This window comes from Dictyostelium purpureum (assembly GCF_000190715.1).
Source record: "Dictyostelium purpureum unplaced genomic scaffold DICPUscaffold_88, whole genome shotgun sequence".
Taxonomy (NCBI): Eukaryota; Evosea; class Eumycetozoa; order Dictyosteliales; family Dictyosteliaceae; genus Dictyostelium; species Dictyostelium purpureum.
In genome coordinates this window covers 1-23,355 of record NW_003519425.1, presented here as the reverse complement: position 1 = coordinate 23,355, position 23,355 = coordinate 1, and the positions used below count along the sequence as shown (strand labels likewise).

The following is a 23,355-nucleotide window of genomic DNA, read 5'->3' as shown; positions in this document are numbered from 1 at the left end:
ACTTTTAAAAATATAATGAAATTTTGATTGATATTGTATTACTGGCACTAAGACATGTTCTGAGTAATTGAGGTGGTGATGTGTTTTTGGTGTGTTGTGTAGAACTTGAACTTGTGTTTGTGGCTATACTACTGGATTGTAACTTTGAGTGTGATTTGTGAGGTGGTTCAATTTAAGTACTGAGGTGGTGGTGGTGATTTAAATAAATGTTTGCGAGCTTTCAAAAGAAATATGTGATAATGGTTGATGTAGATGGTCATCCTTATGATAATGGTGCACTTTGTGTTTACTATTTATTAAACATAAACCCTATATTTGATTAGAGACTTAAGACAAAACGAATTGATTAGAACTTAACTATAAAGATATAAAAATTAAATATTAGTTTCTTTTATATTTAATATAATTATAATTATAATAATGATATCATTATTTTTACCTTAATATTTTGCTTTTTATTGATGTTCGAGGTTTTTTCAAAAGATTTAAACTATATGGTGATGATTTCTGATGTAATCGACTTTAATGAAATTTTTGAATAAAACGATTTAATTAATAATTTTATCTCCATCGAGTTCATTAATTGAAACAAAGAATGGAGCGATTTAGTTATTAATCTCATCGCCTTCGATTTCATGATTAATCGAGATCCATTGGGTCAACTAATTCTTCATTATTACCAGAAGAGAAATCATTATTGATATGATCATCTGAAACGGAATCAGATTCATTATTGATATGATCATCTGATTCGAAATCTGATTCGAAATCTGATTCATAAATGGAATGATCATCGTAATTATCTTCTAATTCATTTTCAGACTCATCTTCGGACTTAACTTTGGACTCATCTTCGGAATTATTTTGAGAATTATTTTCTGAACTATATTTTTGAAGTATTAAATTTAATTTGACTTCTCTTGGAATACGACCCTCTCTCTGCAATTAAATAATAAAATAAATTAATATTAATGAATATTTTTTATTATATATAAATATTAATGTATGAATTACTTACATGAAAATAAAAATAAATTTTTCTGCACAATGGGCAAGTTTCTTCTAATTTGGACCATTCACTGATGCATCCATAGCAAAATTTATGAGAGCAATCTATCGAGGTGGTATTGCTTGAGTTTAATTTGATATAGCAAATACAGCATTCGTCGACCTCTTCTTTTTCTAAACGCTCCCTTTCTTTTTTTTTTTTTTCTAATCTTTCATTTTCTAATCTTTCATTTTCTAATCTTTCTTTCTCTAATTTCTCTTTTTCTACACGTTCCTTTTCTTCACGGACTCTTTCCTTTTCCAACTTTTCTTTTTCCAATCTTTCAATACGTTCTTTTTCTGCCTTTTCCCTATTTAATTTTTCATTATTTGCAGAATTGAAAGTTGGAATATTTGATGGGGAACTTGCACACTTGTAACGGGATTGTTCTCTATTGACTGATGGATAGTCTGATGATTTGTGTGCTCTTTGTTGTTGGTTGGTTGTTGGTGTATTTACTGGTGTTGGTCCGTCTGTAGTTTTGAAACTTGAGTGTGCACTATTAAATGCTGGGTAATTCGATTCTGCCCTTGATGGTTTAAATGGTTGTTGTGGGCATTGTTGTGGTGAATTGTTGGATCTAGAATTACCTGCAACATTATAACGTGATTGTTCTCTATTAAATGTTGGGTTGCTTACAGAATGTGCACTTGATGGGTTATGTTGTGATTGTGGGTTTGGGTTTGGGTTTGTGCTTGGGTTTGGGTTTGAGTTTGGGTTTGGGTTTGGATATGAGTGTGGTTGATAGTTTTGTTTTTGACTGGTTGATGGAACACTATCTGTAGTATAACGTGATTGGGCTCTATTAAAACTAGGATAGCTGTTTGATTGTGAGTTTTGGTGGATTTGTTGTGGTTGTTGTGGTTGATTGGTTGATGAAACACTACCAGCAGTATAACGGGAGTGGGTTTTATTTAAATTTGGGTAGCTGGTTGATTGTGCAGTTGAATGAGAACATGGTTGCTGTTGTTGTTGTTCTTGTTCTTGTTCTTGTTCTTGCTGTAGTTTTTCAAATGCATCCATATCCTGAAATAGCTTTTTATAATTTGGGATTGATGCAGAACGTTTTGTTTGTGGCTGTGGTTGTTGTGATTGTGGCTCTGGTTGTTCATCTTGTTCTTGTTGTTGTTTTTCGTAGGCATCCATATCTTGAAATAGATTTCTATAGCTAGGGATTGATGCAGTACGTTTTGGTTGTGTTGGTTGTGTTGATTGTGTTGATTGTGTTGATTGTGTTGATTGTGTTGATTGTGGGGATTGTGGGGATTGTGGGGATTGTGGGGATTGTGGAGATTGTGGGGATGATTGTGGTGATTGTGTTGATTGAGGTGATTGTGGTGGGTTATTGTTGGTATTGGTGAAGTATTTGGAGATAAAAAATAAAAATAAATAATGGAAGATAGCTCCGGCTATTGAAAAAATCATTTTTACTTTTTTTTTTTTTTAATGTAATATGGTTGTGAAAAATTGGCTCTAAAAAAATGTGTGGGTGTGAGTATGAAGAAAAAAAAAAATTTAAATAAATTTTTAAAAAAAAAAAAATTAAAATTTAAAAATTAAAATTTAAAAATTATAATTTATTAAATTTTAAAAAAATAAAAAAACAATTGTTATACTTTAGAAGTTCAATAAGAAATAAAATATAATTATTATGAAAAAAAACCCTTTTTTATTTTTTTTTTTTTATTTTTGTAATTGAAAAAAAATAATAATTTTATATGATCAATAGAAAAAGTATTAATTAAAATTCAAGCGAACCCAACAAACAGGTAATTATATATATTTATGTGATAAAAAAGGTGTATCATATTCATCTAATGGCCCAGTACCAAAAACCAATAATAAAAAATAGGTAAATATATTTATTTTTAGTAACTAATTAAACTATTTATTAATATTGTTTTTATTATTATTTTTATTTTAGAAAAATTATTATCACAGCAACCAAGCCCAATATTACATTAACCAAGGTGTAACCCAATTACTTTATATGATGCCAATAACCATTTCTTTCAAATTTTTTTATTTATATTTTTTTTTTACATCACACAATACAATTTTAAATAAATTAAATGAATCAATTTCAACCAGAATAAATAAAATAATTCAAAATAGAGGTGAATTCACTAAATATTAATAAACTATAATAACTACAAATTTTTTTATAAAAAAATTTCAAAAAAACCTTTACTCAAAATCTTTATTCTAAAATTTTGCAACATAGAAATAATAATAATAAAAAAAAAATAAAAAAAAATATTATTTTTTTTTTCTTACAACCTTTTAAATATATTTTATTTAAGTATAGATTAAATGATTTTTATTTATGTTACTCCGAAAATCCAAAATTTAAACCATAAAGTTTTATTATATAAATTGCAAAAATAATATGTGTGTTGCAAAATTTATGCAACTAACTGTACAAGTAAAATAGAAATTTTAAAGCATTAACTTAAATTAATAACAAATATAATTTTTAAGTTTATAATAATTATAATTGATAAAGGATAGAAATAAATTAAGTTAATCAGTAGTAAATTTTAAAAAAAAAAAAAAAAAAAATAATAATATATTTTACTAGAATAAAGAATCAAAACATTCAATATTTTAGTAATAATAACAATATTTAACTTGAATATAGAAATAAAATGGTATTAATAATAACAAGGATTTAGCTTTTATTAAACCAACTTAAAATGAATTAATCAAGTTTACTCTTATGAAATTTTTGAATCTAATCAAATATTTTATTAACATTAATCTATCAAATTTTCTCTGGCCATGTAAATATGGTAGAACATTGAATAATATTAGATGAGGAAAATACTTAGTAGTCCCTATTTTAAGTTTGGTATTGAAAGCAAAATCTAGGATATTAAATCAACTATCAAACAACCATTTGATTTTATAAGATGTTAACACTAAAGTATAGTGGTTATTGTTTTTTTTTTTTTTTTTTTTTTTTTTAAAAAATCTTGGTTATTGTACTGGTATCCAAGAAAAGTGAAGAGGAAAAGAAAACCTGGAGCGGTGGGCTGTAGTCACTAATTTCGTGGCAAAAGATGAAGTCCTATTTTTTTAAAAAAAATAAAAAATAAAAAAATTTAGTGGGGAAATCCGAGAATCGAACTCAGGACGCTACCACCCAAAGGTAGCATTATACCACTTAACTAATTTCCCTTTTTTATATTTTTTGTGTAATGAAAAGGTATATGATTATGACTAAGTTACACAACTAAAATACTTAACGAAAATATAGTAAACTCTAAAATAAACACTTATGGAGACGCAATAAAATATATTAACACAAACTAAATAATAAACACTAAAACACTTAAATTACTTAAAAACACTTAAAACAATTATGAGAACACTGAAATATACTTTATTTATTATTTATCTTTATTACTTGTTTAAACATATATATATATAACTAACTAAAATAAACTAACTAAGAAACTCTTAAGTTTTAGACTGAGGACTTGATGTATTTATACTGAATGATATTAGTTCTAGAAGCTAATTCTTAAGTAGTTGAAATACTGGCATTGGTAGTTATTATTTAAAAAGCAGTTACAAAATACTGGAATTGGCAGTTATTAAAAAGCAGTTATAAAATACATTTTTACTTAAAGATATAGACTGTCGATTCATTACATTTGTTGATTATGACCCCCATAAGGTTTAAATATATTAAGTAGGAGTTCAAATTAATAGTAAAAATTAAGAATTCTCCCTTTTGCTAAGTTGGTCACCTCATGCCTTAGTTGTGCATGTTGCACTTTATAACATTTTTTAATAAAATGCATTAATAATAAGTAGAAACGATACCCAAACAAACTTCAGAACCAAATAATACTTTTTATCCCTTATTTATAAAAACATAAAAAAATTTTAATTTTATATGTTTTTTTTTTCTTTTTTTTAGTAATTCCAAAAAAAATTTAAAAATAACAAATAAAATAATAATATTTTAGATTAAAAATAAAAAAATGTGGCTTTAAATCCAAAAAAAAAGAAAAAAATTAAAATTAAAAAAATAATTAATTAAAGTAATTTATAGTTTATGCATAAACTCAAAAAAATTTATAAAATAGTTTTAAAGGTAAAGTTTAAAGGCCATCAAATAGATAAATTAAAATGGATATCTTTTATTTATTTTATATTTTAAAAAAAATATATTTTTCTTTTTTTTTAATCAATATGAAAAAAAAAATATAATATTTAAATTAATATTTAAAAAAAATTGTGACAGGTAAAATGGCATCAAATTAAACCATTTTGGGAAATTTTTTTATCCAATTTTTTTTTTTTATTTTTAAAAAAAAAATTTTATTTTTATTTTGCCCATGGTTTCTTCCCATTTTTTTCCCAATATTTTTTAGACAACCAATTTATATTTTAATATGGGATATATTCTTTGGAACTATCTTTAAAATATGAAAAGATATAAGCCAAACCCTTGGTATTTTAAATTGATTTTTTTTAAAAAAAAAAAAAATAATTATAAAAAATAATTATAAAAATAATAAAATAAAAAAAAAAAAAAAAAAAAAAAAAGTATAAATAAAAAAGTATTTTTATTTATTTTAAAAAAAATAATAAATAATATATTATTATTCGTATATTGTCAAAAATGTATCAAAAAGATCAAAAAGTATTTTACGTTACTGGTGCTTCAAAAGGCTTTGGATTATCTTTAACCAACCAATTACTTGAAAGAGGTTTTAATGTTGCTGCAACTTCAAGAACAAAAGAGCAATTAATTAAAGGTAATTATTTTAATTTATCTTTATCTCTAAATTCAAATAAAAGCTAACATTAACTTTTAAATAGCTGTAAACAGTAAACTTATCACAGAAGAAAACTTTATAGCATTACAAGTAGATCTTACATCTGATGAATCTGTTAAAAAATCAATTGAACATACCATTTCTAAATTTTCTCGTATTGATGTTATCATTAATAATGCTGGATATGTTCAATGTGGTACCATTGAAGAATTAAGTGATAAAGAAGTCAGAGATAACTATGAATGTAACTTGTTTGGTGTTATCTCTGTAATTCGTCATGCTATCCCTTATCTTCGTAAAAACAAAGTAAGTAAATTTATATATTAAATACAAAGAGTATTCCCTAATATTAATTATTTTTATAGTTCTTTGCAAATGGTCCAAGAATTATTAATATTAGTAGTATTGCAGGTTATAGTGGAGCTTCACCAGCATTCAGTATTTATTCATCCACAAAGTTTGCTTTAGAGGGTTTAACCGAGGGTTTGAATGCAGATTTAAAGGAATTTGGTATTCATGTTTCATCTGTAAAACCCGGTTATTTTAGAACATCATTCTTTGAAAAAGGTTCAGTTTCCATTCCATTAAATCCAATTAATGAATACACAGCTGTTAGACAAGTTCAAGATTTACATGCAAATCAAATTAATGGTAATCAAGCTGGTGACCCCGAAAAAGGTAGCAAAGTTATCATTGATCATGCTTTATCTGAAAACCCAACAGTTCACCTCTTTTTAGGTCCAGATTCAATTAAATATGCCTATCTTAAAATTGAATCCATTCAAAATGATATTAAATTAAACAATGTAAGTAAATATATAAATAAAAAATAATAAAAATTAAATAAAAAAAATACTAATAAACAATACACTAATAAAAACTTTATTTATATTATCAGGAAGCTGCATCCTCAACAGATTTCACAAACTAAAAAATTTCTAACCAATTATTTTTTTTAAATTAAAATAAATAATCAAATAAAAATTTATAAACAAATAACACTTTTTTTTTTTAGTATTTTAAAGGTTTCTTTCTTTATTTACATCATAAATTAATATTATTTATTTATTTGTTTTTTTTTATACAAATATACACTATTTTTTCTATATAAATGACACCTGCATTATCCTGTTACTATATTATTATTTTTTCTTTTTTGAGAATTGTACTGTATCGATTGGTGTAACTTGAACTCCATTCATATATTTAAAGGTTGTTAATATTCTTGAATTGGTTAATTTTTTGAAAAATCTAACTCTTTCTTTTTGTGTATCTTTTTCGAAACAAGGATTTTCATCAATGAATAAAGTCTAAGGAAAATAAGAAATTAGTTAATAATTTTATTTTTTTTTAAAATAATAATAATTTTACTTACTTCGATTGATAATAAATCAAAAACTTTACAAAATATACTTAATTTCTTTAATTTGTTATTTCTTATATCTAAAGCTCTAAGATTTTGTAATGTTTGAAGACCTGAATCTTTGATATTTGAATCCGAAATTGAATTATCTGATAATGATAAAATTATTAAACTGGGTAAAAGCTTAAAGTTTAGATAAGTTAATGAGCAATAGGAAAGATCCAATTCGGTGAGATTTGTGTAGTCTGGTGAGAATGATTTACGAAGTAATGATATACTAAAGAGTTGCTCTTTTTTATAATCGCTATGACCACTTGGCATTGATTGAGTTGCAGCTTCCAAAAGTTCATCACATGTAATTTCGGTTGAATCTAAAATGGATAATGGGTACCCATGACTTTGATAAATTGGTGATACGAGTGAAAGGAATTTAGGACGGTAATTGTAAGTTGCTGATGGAGCTGTTGCTAATTTAGAGAGTGGATTACCAATAAGACCTATAACACGAAGATTTGGGATTTGTAAAAGTACATTTTTAATATCGTTCATAGAATTTAATTCGTTGTTTCTTAGATCCAAAGCGAAGAGTTCCTTAAGGTTTTCGAGACCAACAATATTACTGATATTTCTGAAACGGTTATTTGGGATTAATAGTGTTTTGAGGTTTACAAATGGTGTTACATCCAAGTATTCTAATGCACAGTCACAGAGCTCCAAGTTTAACATTTGATGGTCATAGAGATCAAGAGATTTAAAGTTTACAATGAATGAAAGTTTTAAAAGCTCTGCATCACGTAAAGAGGCACCAACTAATTTCCAACCTTCAACTTTATCGAAAATTGTAATTTCAGTATCTAATACTTTAAGATGTTGATCATTACTTGGTGATTTCATTGTTGACATATGGCCAATCAATTGAAGACGATCTGATGGGCTCATCATTATTGGATTTCCACGAATTGCAAATATTTCTAAACTAGTTAAATGATCCAAAATATGGGCGATAACTGGTAATGGTGTTGAAATTTGGTTATTGATAACACAAAGCTTTGTGAGTTTGTTTAATGATTGAAGACCAATGTTGGTGATATCGGTAAGTCTATTATTGGTTAAATCGATCTCTTCAATATTTTGGAAATATTGGAAATTTATTGCATCTGATGATAAACTCCAATCTCTTAATCTACGAAGTGATATGATTTCCATTGGATTGTATTGTTGACCGATTTCGACTTGATCAGGATATAAACCACGATTGAATGGTAATGTGCAATTTACTGTTAATGCTAAAAAGAATTTATATTTCTCTACCAAATCTGCTGAATATCCTGCATTGGTGTATGCTTGAACACGTTCTGAATGGCCAATGCTTGTGTTATCTAATAATGAAAATTTACGATTCTTGGGTATGACTGCAGCCAATAATTGGTCACGATAAGCTCTGGCTTTACTAGGTGAACGTACATGATTTGCATCGACAGTGACCGAGAAATTAATTGCTTCCAAATTTTCTAATTGTGACAATTGCTTGATTACAGATGTAGTATCTAAACGCGGATTCTCTTGAAGATATAATATACGTAATTTATACAATTGATTTAAACCGGTGAACGAAATGAGATCATTTTGGCTGAAATCAATGAGTTCGACATTTGCAAAAGATGAGACTTCGACACCTATAAGGGAGCTCTTTGGGAAAGCCAAAGTCTTGAAGTGATGGAAAAAGTTTGGTATGTTTTGTAATTGTTTATGACCATAACGCTCTATTATCAATAGTTTCCAACGATAATCATTTGCAATCAATTGAGCTTCTTCCAATGTTTTTTTATTTGATTCGAATTGGCTAATTACTGAGACTTTTTCTTCGATAGAGACCATTTCGTGATCGATCTGTTGAATACCTAATGATCTATTGGTGCCAATACAATCTCTTGTTCTGTAGATGATTTCTTTACGATAGCTGTTTAAAAAGAATGGGTTGCCATGCAAATGAACACAACGAATGGATGGTGTGAATTCAAATAAATAAACACTTTCTACTCTTGATATCTGATTCGATGAAAGATTAACAAATTGTAAATAGGTACATTTTTCCATTCCACTGGTTGTAATATCGACAATACCATTTGCTGATAAATCTAAAGAATTTAAATTGACAAAATGACCAACGTTGAAATAACGTAATTGACACCCACTAAGGTTGAGTTGTAATATTGCTTCAGGTTGCCATCCACTAGCAATCGGTCTCATAGCACGAATCTCTGGAACGTTATCTAAATTTAATTCCCATCTTATCTTGTCAATATTTTGTTTTCTACTAGTTGGACCATGTAAATTAATAGCGGTAATACGATCATCTACAGGTATTAATTTGTTGGATATATTTTCTAATTGGGTTAATTGAGAACATAATCTATTTTGACGTTGTTTATTTTCTACCTCTGAAGCTGCAGCAAATGGATTTCCCGATAAATTGAGTACCTCCAACTTTAATGAATACTTTGTTAACTTTTTAAGACCAGATGAATTACGAATTGAATTGTTTGAAAGATCGCAAAATCTTAATTGTGGGAATCTTGTACCATTTGCAAATGCATTAATACCACAACTCTTTAAAATTAAAGTCTCTAAATTGCTGAATTGTCCGAGTTTTTTCATGAATGCTCTTTTTTCACGACTTGTAAATGATGTATCTGTAACACATATGTAAACTACTTGCGATGGTTGCAAACACTGCATTACCTCGCTCTTGCTTAAACAACGCTGATTTGCAGGTATAGATGCATAGGGTCTAATTGGATTCTCGCTTGAAGCACGAAGAAAGTGCGGTTTGGTATCTGCTAATTGTGAATAGTTATTTCTTCTTTGAGAATAAGATTCATACCCAAATCCATATGGATGTAAACCTTCTGTTGGCTCTGGTGTTATGTTTGGAATTGATTCGCTCGATACTGTTAAATTTGGTTGGGGGAAATCCTCTTGAAACTCCTCATAATAAAATGAAAATGGATTTTCGCTGTACTCTGTCTGCTCTATTGATTTAAATAAATTTGGATTTGGTTCGAATACTGGTAATGGTGGTGGTATAAATATTTGATTTCCAAATGTTAATTTAAAATTTCTATCTTTATGTGGCTGTGTAGGCGAGTTTGATGCGCCATTCATACTGAGTTCTCCAAATTTATTTTGAATCTTTTTGCTAATTGTATTAATTTTTTCATTTTCTAAATAATTTTTTAATTTCATCATGATGATTAATGATTGTAATATTGTTTGATTAGTATATTTTATTATTATAATAATTAATTTATTTATTAATTTATTTATATTTTTTTTTTTTTTTTTTTTTAATATATACAAAAATATCATAAATGGGATATAACCTTATAACCCGTCTAAATACTATTTTTTCAAAAAAGTTGTGAAATTAATTTATATTTATAAATACCTTTGATTTTATTTTTAAATTGTGAAAACATCTTTAAACTTCACGATGGTTATTATAAAATATGAATTTTATTATATTATTATTATTATTTTTACAAATTAATAAAATTTATATTTATTAAAAAAAACACTATTTCTTTTGCAGTATACACCCCACACAAAAACAATAATAATAAATGAAAAAAAAAAAAATTTTAATAAAATTTAAAAAAAAATTTTAAAATAAATAATTATCTTTTTTTATGAATTATAATTATTTTATGTGTATATAATATGTATAAAAAAAGTTTGTTTTGAAAACTAATGTTTTTTTTTTTTTTCAATTTATTTTTTATTTTTTTATTTTTTTGTTTTTTATTATTTGAAAACTGATTATATGAGTGTTGTTTATGATGGAAAAACAGTAAAATTCGTTATTTTTTAATTTTTTTTTTTTTTAATTTTTTTTAATTTTTTAATTTTTTTTTTATTTGTTTACAATGAAATCTTTGAGATGTATTTTTAGACATTCTGATATTTTAAAGAAAACTTAAGTAACGTAAAAAAATAGGAAACATATTCCTAAGATCAATAAGAAATAATTGTTCATTTTGACCACGTAGCATAAAGATTAATTAAAAAAATTAAAAAATTAAAAAATTTATATGCATTGTTTTAAAAAAAATTAAAAGATATTTTTTTTTTTGATTAGTTAAAAAATAAAAAAAAAATAAATTAATCCACTTTGGCAATGTATACATTTATTTTAAATTTTTTAATTGGTTCATTAAATCATTAAGGTTTGTATTTGTGTCTACTTTGACGGTATTTTCGTTATTGATCTGTACAGTTGGTTTTTTGTCATATGAGAATTCGAATGAGGAGTCACCTGAAGGTTTATTATTATTGTTCAAAATATTTTCATTTAATTTATTGATATCTATATTTTCATCTTCTACTAATTCAATACCCCATTCATTTTCAGTTGATGGTTTGATTTGTTCGACTATTGGTGTTGGTGTTACTGGTGTAGGGTTGTTTTTTAAATATTCTTTGTAAGATAATTGAAGCTTGATGCAATATTGATTTGTACATTCTGGGTTTGGTCTGATGGTATCCTTTGGGAAGTAATCTAGTAAAGCATTATAGCCCAATAATGAAGAGACTTCGCCAAAACCTAATAAATGCTTTAGAGTGTTTTGAGTTAACATTCCAGCGACAATACCCATAGTTGTTGGTAATGATGCAGCGCATACGCCTTCACGCTTTAAGGTACGTTCGTCAATACCACTTGCCACGATCAATGGAGGCACACATTGAAAGCATGCAGTTTCACCTGGTTTAATAAATTGAATGTGTCCTGAAATAGCATTTTCTGATACTCCAGACTCCATCCAACACTTTGATAGTTCTAGACATGCTTGATTGATTGCTGTACGTGCCTCAAAGTTATCCACACATCCTAAAACTAGTGATACTGAAGTGTCTTTTTGTAAACCACCTTTTTCTATTCTCTCTTTAAAATGTTCAAAGTTATCCATTGTAGTGATATTGTAATTGTAAGTTTCAAACTCTACATCTGGGTTAATTAACTCTAATGTTTCTTTTGCTGCTGCTGTTTTAGTTTTTCCTGCTTGTTCTGGTCTAAAAAATAAACGATTCATATTTGCAATCTCTACAGTATCATAATCTATCAATATTAATTTACCAATACCACATCTTGTTAACATTTCTGCTACAACACTACCAATACCTCCAAGCCCAATTATCATAACTGTGTAATTTCTAATTTCCTATAAATAAATATTATTAATTTAGTATAATTATATTATGGCTTTATATGATCATTGTATTATACCTCGTAATTATTAACTATACCCATTTTTTTTAGTGCCATTAACCTTGAATAAGGATTACTATCAACTACTTGGGCACTCATAGTTTCTATTTTATTTCTGTATGGTTGATTGGTTGCCATTTTATATGATGTTATTAATTTTGAAAAAAAAAAAAAAAAAAAATATAAAAAATTATAAAAACAAAAAATAAAAAAAAAAGATAAAAATTTTAATTTGAAAATTTTTTAATTTATAAATAAAAAAAATAAATATGAAAAATAAATGAAAAAAAAAAAAAGATAAATTTTAGTTTGGTTCTATCCAAAAAAGAAAAAAATTCTAAATTATTTATTTCTATATTATTTTAAAAATTTACTAATTAATCTTTATATTTTAATTTATTAAAGTCAGAAATTTCATCACTATTTAAATCTTTATGGTTTTTATTATTTCTATAAAATGAATTGTTTTTTTTATAATTATTATTTGTTGTTTTATTATTTGTTTCATTTAATTGAGTTGAATTCGAATGGATGTTTTGTCGTGGCATTAATTCATTTGATAAGGGTCCATCAAACCAATTTATTGTTTCTTTTGGTGATTGAGATGATGGAGAGGAAGGATTGTACCAATTATTGTTTTCTATTGAATTTTGAAATGGGATAGATTTGTCTTTATCATTATGAATACTATCAAATGTTTGATTTGGTTGAGTAGAAGAATAAGATACTTGATTTTGATTATCAAGCATTGCGAGTTTAGCTTTTTTTTCATTTTCAATATATTCCTTTTTTCTTTTATTAATATATGGTTTGTATGGTTCATCTGAACTCAAATTTTTTAATAAATCATTTGAATGCATATTATCCATTATTATTATTATTATATTTATAATTATACAACTAATAAATTATTTTATATTAATAAAAAAAAAATAAAAAAAATAAAATAAAAAAAATAAAAAAAAAAATAAATTTTTATTACATTTTTCATAAAAAAACAAAATATTTATAGTTAAAAGCCCCTAATCTTTAACAAATAAACACATTTTTAAAAATTAATAAAACAGAAATTAATATTATAAAAGCATTTTTTTTATTTTTTAAGTGTTTTATAATAAAGTAATAAAATTGATTTAATAAATTGTATAACTAAAAATAAAAATAATTTTAATATTTATCAAATAGATTTTATTTGTTAGGTTTCTATTAAAAGAATAGTTTTTTCTATTGGGATATTTTTAATAGTTTTTAAATTTAAAAAATTCAAATAATTATTTTTAAAATTAAATCAAAAAAAAAAATTAATTAAAAAAATATAAAAATTCACCAAAAACACAATTTTTTATTATAAACAAATGGAATCAACTATCACAAATAATTGATACCCATCAAACACATCACACCATTTTTTTTTTTTAAAAAAATAAGTTATTTTTATTTTATTTTATTTTCTAAATTTTTTTATTTAAAACTAATGCCTATCAATATAAAAAACTCTCCAAAAAAATAATATCCCCTTTAAAACCTAAATAAATAAAACAATTTTCCCATGGTTTTTTGAATACGAAAAAAAAACAAATATCAAGATTTTTTTTTCATTTTAGACCAAAATTTTTTATTTTTTTTTTTTTAAATAAATTTTTTTTTTTTTTTCTTTCCATCAAAAAAAATATTGTTTTAATCATAATAAATATTTGTTTAAAGAAATGAATAAAATAAATTATTTTTCATTATTTTGTATTTTTATTGTATCAATTTTTCAAATTGGTAATGCCGCTTTGGTTGATCCAAATGAAATAGTTCAAGCAAATAAATTAATGGATTTAATGAAAATAGCCCAGGGTCCTAGCTACGACCCATGTTATCAATTTGGTTGCGATAGTAATAAAGGATATATCATTAATATTGATCTCAGCAGCTTCCCAAATTGGGCATTTAGTTTAGAAGATGTTGATTTTAGTGTATTTTCTCACCTTGAAATATTAAAATTAGGCAAATATGCATTTGGACACTCTAATATTTTAACTCAAATCTCTGGTTTAAACAGCTTAAAAACCATGTATGTACTTTAGAAATAAAAAACTTTTATTATTAAATAAATACTAATTATTTTACAAAATAAATAAAAAAAAAAAAAGCCAAACTTATACCCTTATAGAAAGTGCCAATGTTAATTTACCAAGTACTTTAACAACAATCGATTTTCAAAACTTTAAAGGTGTCTTTTATGCTAAATGGGTTTCTTCAAAAGTTACAACTCTTAGAGTTTTTAACGTTATTGATTTTTCTTTAAGTGGTATTTTCAGCACAAACTCAAATCTTTACGACATTAAATTCCCACTCCCACCAAGTGGTTTTCCATCACTCGATACTATCTTCCCAAGTATTACTTCAATGATTATCTATTGGTCAGAAACAACATACAATGGTAATATTGTTCCAGCAAGCTATATGGGTTCATTTAGTTTCGAAAGTCTTACAACTTTAAGCTTCCAATTTTCAGAAAACTTTACCACTACACTTACCAAACCAATTTATTTCCCAGACTTTTCAAAACTCACAAAATTACATTTTTTCTCTGTTTATGGTGATAATTTTGTTTTCAATCAAGGTCAAGTATTAGATTTAAGTCAAAATCAAAAAGGAAAATTACAATTGTTTGTATTAAACCTAATTAAATTAAATTTCATTAAAGTTTTATAAAACTTATATTAATTTATCGTTTACTTCTTTTAGCATTGTAGCAAACAGTCAAATCACTTACAAAAATTGTTCAGATTGCATTAGATTACCAGAAGATACTGATTGGTATGTATTTATTAGTGTATTTTAATAAAAAAATTATTATATTATTTATTAACTATTTTAATTTATTATTTGTAGCGATATAGCCTATGTCAATACAAGAATCGATTATATTGATTTAAGAAATTGTAATAAAATTCAATTAACTAACATCGAGCCAATTCAAGAACCTACATTCAATGGTTTTGATTTCAATAGACTCGTTTCTGTTGATATTGCTGGTACTAAAGTAGGCATTGTTCATTTTTATTATTATTTATTATTATTTAATATTAAACATATATTTACTCTATTAAAAAACTGTAGTTATCAGGTGCCCTCCCAGATGAATTATGTAAAGTACCATTTTCAGGTGTTAACATCAAATCTAACTTATTTACACAACCACCATCATGTTATGTTTGTACCACTGATATCTTAATCAGAAACAACATTATTCCAAATCAATTTCCAGACTTTACTATAATATCTCCAGCATCATGTCGTAAGTATATCATACCATAAAATTTGGTTTTAATATTTATAATTTTAAGATATTAATAATTTTTTTAATTTATAAAAAATAATTTAAATTTTTTATATTTAATAATTCATAAAGCAAATTTCAAAATTGATCAACCAAACAACAGCATTTACTCTGTTGAAACCGCTGGTGATATTATTTACATTACCGGTCATGATTTAGGTTTTGATGTTACAATCACTGGAGATACTATTAACAGTGGCTTTGATATTCTTAACAATAGAATTAAAATCTTCACCCAACCATTCTTTGGTGGTAATCGTGAAGATAACAAACAAGTAGATATAACATTCTTTAATCATCAAACATTAACCATTAAATATCACTATGCTGCACCATCTATCTCATCATACCTTTATATTCCCCAAAATCAATCCATCTTTTTCATTGGATCCGGTTTTGACTATACAAGCACCGACAACCAAGCCAACATTTCTAATGTTTTATACAGTTTACCAGCATATTTAACAGGTGCACCACATTTAGTCTTTGATAACAGTGAACCTACCATTGCCGAGGGCCAAACATTTACAATTAGTGTAAAGATTGGTGGTCAAACTTCAAATGTTTCTACTTTTACATTTAAATCTAAAAACATTATTGTTACAACTGAAAATATTATTGTTACCAACAATGGTTCAACTGTTACCGTTCAAGGTGAATTTGTTAAAGCCGACATCTCAAAAGTTCAATTATTAATTGGTGACGTTTCATGCTCGATCGTATCACTCACTGCCGACTCTCTTACTTTTAAATATCCAACTACAAAAGACACAGGTGTTGTTAATTTTATTTTAATTATTGATGGCCAAATATATGGCGGCACTGCTACCATTCAAAATGTTCTTCCACCATTCGAAGTTCCTTCATCATCATCATCATCATCATCATCACCATCAGATAGCAGCAAACATTCATCAGTAGATGACTCATCCGTCGATGAAAGTGAAAGTGTCAATTCATCATTAAAATTAAACTTTTCAATTGGTTTAGTTTTATGTTTCTTAATTTCAACTTTAATTTAAAAATAATTTAAAATAAATACTTTTTAGATAACCTTTAAATGTTTTTTATTTATTAGAATCTTGAGGCAGTCTAATCTTTAATCATTAAAAAAATTGGCACATGTGTGAATGTATTTTTTTATACACCACAAAAGATTTATTATTTTATTGTCACAGAAATATAAAATGATTTTTAAAAGAATATCTAAATTACCAATAAAAAATAAATAAAAAAAAAAATAAATAAAATTTTTTTTTTTAAAAATATTAATTTAAAAAAAAAAAATTTCTTTTAATTTTGGCGCTAATGGATAGATTATCACTTTTTCTTAGCGAAGATGAAGAAGAAAATGAAGAAACAAAAAATAATACACAAAATATAAATGATAATAGTAAAAACAATCTATATAATGCTTTTATAAATAACAATTACAATAATAACAATATCAGTGATCAACAACCAATAATATCTACACCTCAACAACAACAACTGCAACAACAACAACAACAGCAAAAAATAAATTCACCGATTAAGAATTCTAAAAAAGATATAGATGATAATGATATTATTAAAGCATTTAAAGATAATAAAATTAATGTTAGAAATCAAAATCAAAATCAAATCAATGACTATAAATATCAAAAAACAGTACCATTCACTACATTTTGTAATTTATTAGACAAGATTATCAACGATACCAAAATTAGTAATAAAAAGAAATATCTATCAATATTTTTCTCAAAGTATAAAGAGGAACCAAATAATTATTTTCAATTGTTAAGATTACTGTTACCTCATATGGACCGTGATAGAAATACTTATGGTATTAAAGAAAAGACTCTAGCAAGGCTTTATGTAGAACTTTTAAATATATCTGTAGAGAGTCAAGATGCAACAAGATTATTAAACTGGAGGAAATCGACCAATGCTGATGAAATTGGTGGTGATTTTGGAAGTGCCATATACCTATCTTTAAAGAACAGATGTCTAGAAAAAGGAATTTTGTCAATGGGTGATATTAATGAAGCTCTTGATAGACTAAATCAAGTTGACGACAATAAATCAAAGGCATTAATATTGAAAAAAGTATTACGTTCAAGTACTGCACAGGAACAAAAGTGGTTTGTTAGATTAATTTTAAAAGAAATGAAAATGGGTTTAAATGAAAAGACAGCACTAAAATTTTTTCATCCATCAGCCATGGACCATCTTAGTATCACTTCAAATTTAAGACTAGTATGCAGCAATTTATTTTATATGTCTCCTGAAGAACAAAAGAAATTAAAGGATGAACAAAAACCAGTAACCTCAAATGCAACCGTATTAGATATTCATAATTTAAAAATTGAAACATTCAATGCAATTAGACCAATGCTAGCTGATAGAAAGCCTATAGATTATTTGTTTTCGATTTTAGACAATAACCCCTATCATGTTCCATCTAGCAACGGTCTTGGCCCGTCCACTACATCATATATAATCGAAAAAAAATATGATGGGGAAAGAACCCAAATTCACAAAGATGGCAATGATATTAGATTCTATTCAAGAAATACAAATGATACAACGTTTATCTATGGGTCACTGTTATTACCGATTGTTAAAGAATGTGTTCTAGCAGATAAGTGTATACTAGATGGTGAATTAATCGTATGGGATACAGTTACACAAAGATTTGAGGATTTTGGTAAACTTAAAACATTAGCTTTAAACAAAGATGGTATTTCAGGTAGTGGAGACCCATTGGGCGCAAATTATGGCAAACAGCTATGCTATATTGCTTTTGATATTCTCTTTGTTAAAGATAAAAGTGTCATGCCCCTGCCATTAGCCCAACGTACAATGCTTTTAAAGAGATGTATTAATGTAAAAGATAAACAATTCGAAATCAGTGAACAAACTCCAGTATCAACAGTACAAGAAGTATTGGGTCAATTAGATGCAGCAATTATGAATAGAGAGGAGGGTTTAATGCTTAAAGATTTAAACTCGTTCTATGTACCAGCAGAAAGAAAAGAAAAATGGATTAAAATCAAACCAGAGTATTTAGATGGTATGGGTGATGATTTTGATCTTGTTATTATTGGTGGCTATTATGGAAGTGGTATAAATAGAAGAGGCGGCACAATTTCTCATTTCATGTTGGGTGTAGCATACTGTCCAGATGATGTAGTGGACGAAGAGTCTCTTCAAGAAAAAGTTGTATTTTATTCTTTTTGCAAAGTTGGCTCTGGTTATACTGACGAGCAACTAAAAATACTTCAAAAGGAGCTGGATCCCCATTGGAGCCCATTTAATACAAATAAACCACCATCCTGTATTCAATTAGCGGAACCATTTAAAGAAAAACCCGACGTATGGATTGATCCAAGAAAGTTTTCAAAGGTAGTCCAAATAAAAGCGGCCCAATTAAATCCAACTGAAAAATATAAAGCAGGCTATACTTTAAGATTCCCTAGAGTTTTAAAAATACGTGACGATAAATCATGGCAAGATTGTTCAACTTTTTCAGATATTTTAGAACTTTATAAAAACTTTCAAAATAATGACTTTAAATTTAAAACCTTATTAAATAATAATAGTATCAAAACAACGACTCAAAAGAAAAGGAAATTAGAAATTAATGGTATTAGTGAAGCAGGATCTGGTCCAGGAAAATTAAAGGTATTATCAATATTTCAAGACACCGACACTTCAAATATTGTTCCAATCCAAAATATATTTCAAGGTCTCGAGTTTTGTGTTATAAAGGGTAACCAACAATATACAAAATCGAAATTAGAAATTATGATAGTGGAATTGGGTGGTACAAAAGTTCAAAATCCTTCAAAAAACAATACACACTATGTAATAGGATCAAAAGAAGTGGTTAAAATTCAAAATTTAATTTCATCTGGTTTCTTTGATATAGTATTATTTCAATGGGTCGTAGATTGCTACAATGAACAGAAATTAATACCATTAGGTCCAAAATATATGATATTTACTACAGAATCCACAAAAAAGAAATTTTTATTAGAATCTGATCCTTTTGGCGACTCTTATTTTAACGAAACAAATTTTAGTGAACTAAAAGATTGTTTTAATCAAGTCGATAAAGAAAATTGCAATCATAGTAATAGTACCAATATCAATAATAATAAACAAATAATAAAAGGTAATAAAAATCAAAAGTTATTAAATAATGAACAATTTAGCATAGACAAATCAATTATTGAATTAAAATATTTTTCAAAAAATTGCTGGTGGACGCTGTTTAAACCAAATGTATTTTATTTAGATAGATATCAAGTTATAGGAGAACCTTCAACCCTTATTGAAAATAATAATTTAGAACTATCAAGCCTATATATTGAGTTTTATGGTGGTACAGTTTCATTGCAATTAAATGATACAGTGACCCATGTTGTCATAGACCAATCTGATCAATCTAGAATCCCATTCATTAATAACAAAATTAACTCAATTAAAAAACTAAACCAAATTGAAATTATAAACCCAAATTGGATAAAAAATTTAATTGACAACATAAAATAATCATACAACTCCCACAAAATATAGAAACTGTAAAATCAAAAAAAAAAAATTTAATTTTGGTGGGTGAAAAATAGAATATTAATGGGGCAACATTTAAAAAAGCAAATAAAACTAAATCTTTTTTGTACATAATATTTTATTTTTTATTTAATTTTTTAACTATTTATATTTATTTATTAAACTTAAACCTTCTAATATTCATTACCATGATAACAATTATTTTTATGGAACCCAAAAGGAGATGTATTCCAACCAGAATTACAAAAATTTGTTTGTGTTAATATATTTTTTCCAAAATTTATAATAGATGAATGGAGGCCTTCCATTGTGGGACCTTTCTTTGAAGAGTTTTCAAAGGATGTTATATCTATAAAAAAATTAAAAATTAAAAAAATAAGCAACAAATCACTTTTTATTAAATCCCAAATTATAAATTATACTTTTAATACTATTAACAATTGTCATTTTCTATAAATTATTAAATGCAAAGTTGTCCTTTTAACTTGTATTTTATTTTAAAAAATTAAACCTTCTATTTATACTTTTTCTTATTTCGAAACAAAAAAAAATAAAAATTTTTAATAAAATAAAAATTTAATTAAAAAAAATAATTATACAAAAAAGAAATTAATTATTTTACAAACCATTATTTATTTCCATATTTAGGAATAATAAAAATAAAATTAAAATTAATCCCATCAATAACATTATCTATATTTTTTAATATAAAAAATAAAAAAATAAAAATAAAAAAAAAATAAAAAACACAAAAAAAAGATAAAAATTAATTTTTAGACAATAGTATTTTTAAATAAGGTTATAATTATAACCTGTGTTAAAATTAACTTATGCACACACTCCCACAACAATCAAATTTAAATTTAATAAAGAAAATAATTATTTTTAAAAATATTTAAAAAACCATGCTTTATAAACCCAGGTTTTTCAATAATTTTTTATTTTTTGTGATCTTTTTTTATTTATTTTTTAATTACTTTCTTTCTTTTTTAGGTACTGCTATCATATATGATAACACAACTCAACTTAACCTTATTTATATAATTATAAACTATAGATTTAATTATTATTTTTTTTTAAAATCTTAACCAAATCATCAAAATATTACAAAATTATTACCATAATTCTAAATTTTAAATGTGGTGGTGGTCGAGTGTGTAATTGATATAATAACAAATAAAAATAAAATATGATTAAATAAAATAAAGAGATTCACTTACTTATTATACAATTATGAAAAAGAAGGGTAAATTTTTTTTTAATCAATTTTAAAATTGGTTTTTTATTTTTTATTTTTTATTTTTTTCTATTTTTCTTTAAAATTTTTTTAATAATATCTTTTTTTTTGATTTTGATTTTGATTATGTGAATAACTGATTGTTAAAAAATAAAAATAAAATAAAGAGAAATAGATTATTATTTAAAAATTTAATAAAAAAATAAAAGAGCTTGATATTTTAATTTTTCTTTTTTTTTTTTTTTTTTTGTTATTATTTTAGTTTTTTTTTAATATTAAATTATGAAAATGAATGTTACTATTGCTATTATGTGCTGCTTTTAGTTAAATTATCAATAAGATCTTGAAGTGGAAGCATTTCTTTTTTATCGACCAAATTAAATTCTACAATGAAGAAATAAAAGTGTTTAAAGCATGTATTGAGATGAGCTTCTTCGCCTAATGAAACAATCTTTGTGAAATGGGAATAGTAAATATGACCATAAACTCTAAATAATCTCTTAAAGATATTTTTAACGATTGATTGGAAATTTTTAGGGAATTGTACGTCGACACGAGATGGGAAAATATTTTCGTCATCAAGAATACCTTGTACCCATGTCATTAAATATTCTACATAGTCTGGTGCGGATACTTTAATTGGTTTTTTGACAGATTCACCATCAGCCCATAAGTATTCATATTTTGGTCCTGCTGACATAACCTCACATGTTTTTGGTGTACAAAATTCTGTAATTGATCCATAAAGTAAATTTATTTGATTGAAAAAGTCAACAGCTAAAATTAAAAATAAAAATAATAATTAGTATATTTATCCATTAATTTCTCTTTTGATTTTTGTATAAACATTGTAATGGTGCTATGATGATTCCACATATCCAATCTTTTTTTTAAAAATACTGTATTTATATCCCAACTCTACATTTAATACCCTGTGCTGCTATTGCTATTATTATTATTATTATTGCTATGTATTGTCACTTTGTAAACTTACTATTAACTGCAAGCCATTCATTTAAATCTTCTCTTTCTGGGAGTGAAACAGCAAGTCTTAAATTACCTGAACCAAGTGTTGCTTTGGCATGTTTATGTAAATCGTGTCTTTTTGTCCCTTTGCTAAAACCCTTTTTTGGTTTGAATGTTTTGTTTTTGTCGCTACTACTGCAAAATTAAGGTGATTAATAATTTATTCAGAAATTCGTATTTCTAATATTATTATATTTTTATTATTATTATTAATATTATTATTATTATTATTATTATTATTATTATTATTATTATTATTATTATTATTATTATTATTATTATTTTGTGGATATTTGAGAATTAAAATTAAATTGAATATTTACAAAATCTTATTAAACATTTCTTTTTTTTTTATCTATTTATCTGTCTGTATATCTGTGTTTGTGTTTTTTTATAAATTACAATAATTTTCTTTAATAATACAACTATATTTATATTAAGTTATTTTGGTTTATATAAATAAGGATGGGAAAAAAAAATTTTAAAAGAATTTTTTTTTTCAAAAGACTATACAACAACAATTATTATATTAAAATATTAATATTGATAATGTTTAAATTTTAATAAATAATATAAAAAAATGATTGGAAAAAAATGAAAAAATAATATAATAATATATAAAAAACAAGTTAAGATAATGTGTGTGATAAAAAATTTTAAAATAAAAAAAAAAAAAAATTAAAAAAAATTTTTTTAAAAAAATAAAAATAAAAATAAAAATAAAAAAATAAAAA

General features: G+C 25.2%; 8 protein-coding genes across 8 annotated transcripts; 3 read left to right on the top strand and 5 right to left on the bottom strand.

The window, feature by feature from the left end:
- Window positions 1-639: 639 nt before the first annotated feature.
- DICPUDRAFT_151139 (uncharacterized protein) lies at window positions 640-2,473 on the bottom strand (the record flags this gene model as incomplete). The annotated part of the gene is made up of 2 exons (XM_003287027.1): window positions 640-939; window positions 1,019-2,473. 2 exons carry the CDS (start codon window positions 2,471-2,473, stop codon window positions 640-642), a joined length of 1,755 nt encoding a protein of 584 aa, XP_003287075.1.
- Window positions 2,474-5,684: 3,211 nt separating this feature from the next.
- DICPUDRAFT_87430 (uncharacterized protein) lies at window positions 5,685-6,772 on the top strand (the record flags this gene model as incomplete). The annotated part of the gene is made up of 4 exons (XM_003287038.1): window positions 5,685-5,820; window positions 5,885-6,147; window positions 6,207-6,647; window positions 6,740-6,772. The coding sequence occupies 4 exons, from the start codon at window positions 5,685-5,687 to the stop codon at window positions 6,770-6,772; spliced, it is 873 nt and encodes a 290-aa protein (XP_003287086.1).
- Window positions 6,773-6,854: 82 nt separating this feature from the next.
- Window positions 6,855-10,683, bottom strand: DICPUDRAFT_94318 (uncharacterized protein; the record flags this gene model as incomplete). The annotated part of the gene is made up of 3 exons (XM_003287026.1): window positions 6,855-7,151; window positions 7,217-10,428; window positions 10,653-10,683. 3 exons carry the CDS (start codon window positions 10,681-10,683, stop codon window positions 6,984-6,986), a joined length of 3,411 nt encoding a protein of 1,136 aa, XP_003287074.1. The 3' UTR covers window positions 6,855-6,983.
- Window positions 10,684-11,391: 708 nt separating this feature from the next.
- On the bottom strand, window positions 11,392-12,608 carry DICPUDRAFT_151136 (UBA/THIF-type NAD/FAD binding fold-containing protein; the record flags this gene model as incomplete). Its single annotated transcript, XM_003287025.1, has 2 exons — window positions 11,392-12,423; window positions 12,489-12,608. 2 exons carry the CDS (start codon window positions 12,606-12,608, stop codon window positions 11,392-11,394), a joined length of 1,152 nt encoding a protein of 383 aa, XP_003287073.1.
- A 239-nt stretch (window positions 12,609-12,847) lies between these two features.
- Window positions 12,848-13,339, bottom strand: DICPUDRAFT_151135 (uncharacterized protein; the record flags this gene model as incomplete). Its single annotated transcript, XM_003287024.1, has 1 exon — window positions 12,848-13,339. The coding sequence occupies one exon, from the start codon at window positions 13,337-13,339 to the stop codon at window positions 12,848-12,850; it is 492 nt and encodes a 163-aa protein (XP_003287072.1).
- Window positions 13,340-14,176: 837 nt separating this feature from the next.
- Window positions 14,177-16,823, top strand: DICPUDRAFT_151134 (uncharacterized protein; the record flags this gene model as incomplete). Its single annotated transcript, XM_003287037.1, has 6 exons — window positions 14,177-14,529; window positions 14,609-15,127; window positions 15,207-15,278; window positions 15,354-15,504; window positions 15,582-15,759; window positions 15,874-16,823. 6 exons carry the CDS (start codon window positions 14,177-14,179, stop codon window positions 16,821-16,823), a joined length of 2,223 nt encoding a protein of 740 aa, XP_003287085.1.
- A 286-nt stretch (window positions 16,824-17,109) lies between these two features.
- Window positions 17,110-20,470, top strand: DICPUDRAFT_97591 (uncharacterized protein; the record flags this gene model as incomplete). The annotated part of the gene is made up of 1 exon (XM_003287036.1): window positions 17,110-20,470. The coding sequence occupies one exon, from the start codon at window positions 17,110-17,112 to the stop codon at window positions 20,338-20,340; it is 3,231 nt and encodes a 1,076-aa protein (XP_003287084.1). The 3' UTR covers window positions 20,341-20,470.
- A 1,148-nt stretch (window positions 20,471-21,618) lies between these two features.
- On the bottom strand, window positions 21,619-23,250 carry DICPUDRAFT_91839 (uncharacterized protein). Its single transcript, XM_003287023.1, has 3 exons — window positions 22,945-23,250; window positions 22,590-22,756; window positions 21,619-22,372 (listed from the first exon to the last, which is right to left on the bottom strand). Exons 1-3 carry the CDS (start codon window positions 22,959-22,961, stop codon window positions 21,903-21,905), a joined length of 654 nt encoding a protein of 217 aa, XP_003287071.1. The 5' UTR covers window positions 22,962-23,250; the 3' UTR covers window positions 21,619-21,902.
- Between the last annotated feature and the right edge of the window lie 105 nt (window positions 23,251-23,355).

Bases quoted from the DNA above. Each gene is read 5' to 3' on its own strand.
- DICPUDRAFT_91839 (XM_003287023.1), bottom strand. The intron at 22,373-22,589 runs GTAAGTTTACAA...TTTTAATTTTAG, and splicing joins TGAATGGCTTGCAGTTAATA to CTGTTGACTTTTTCAATCAA.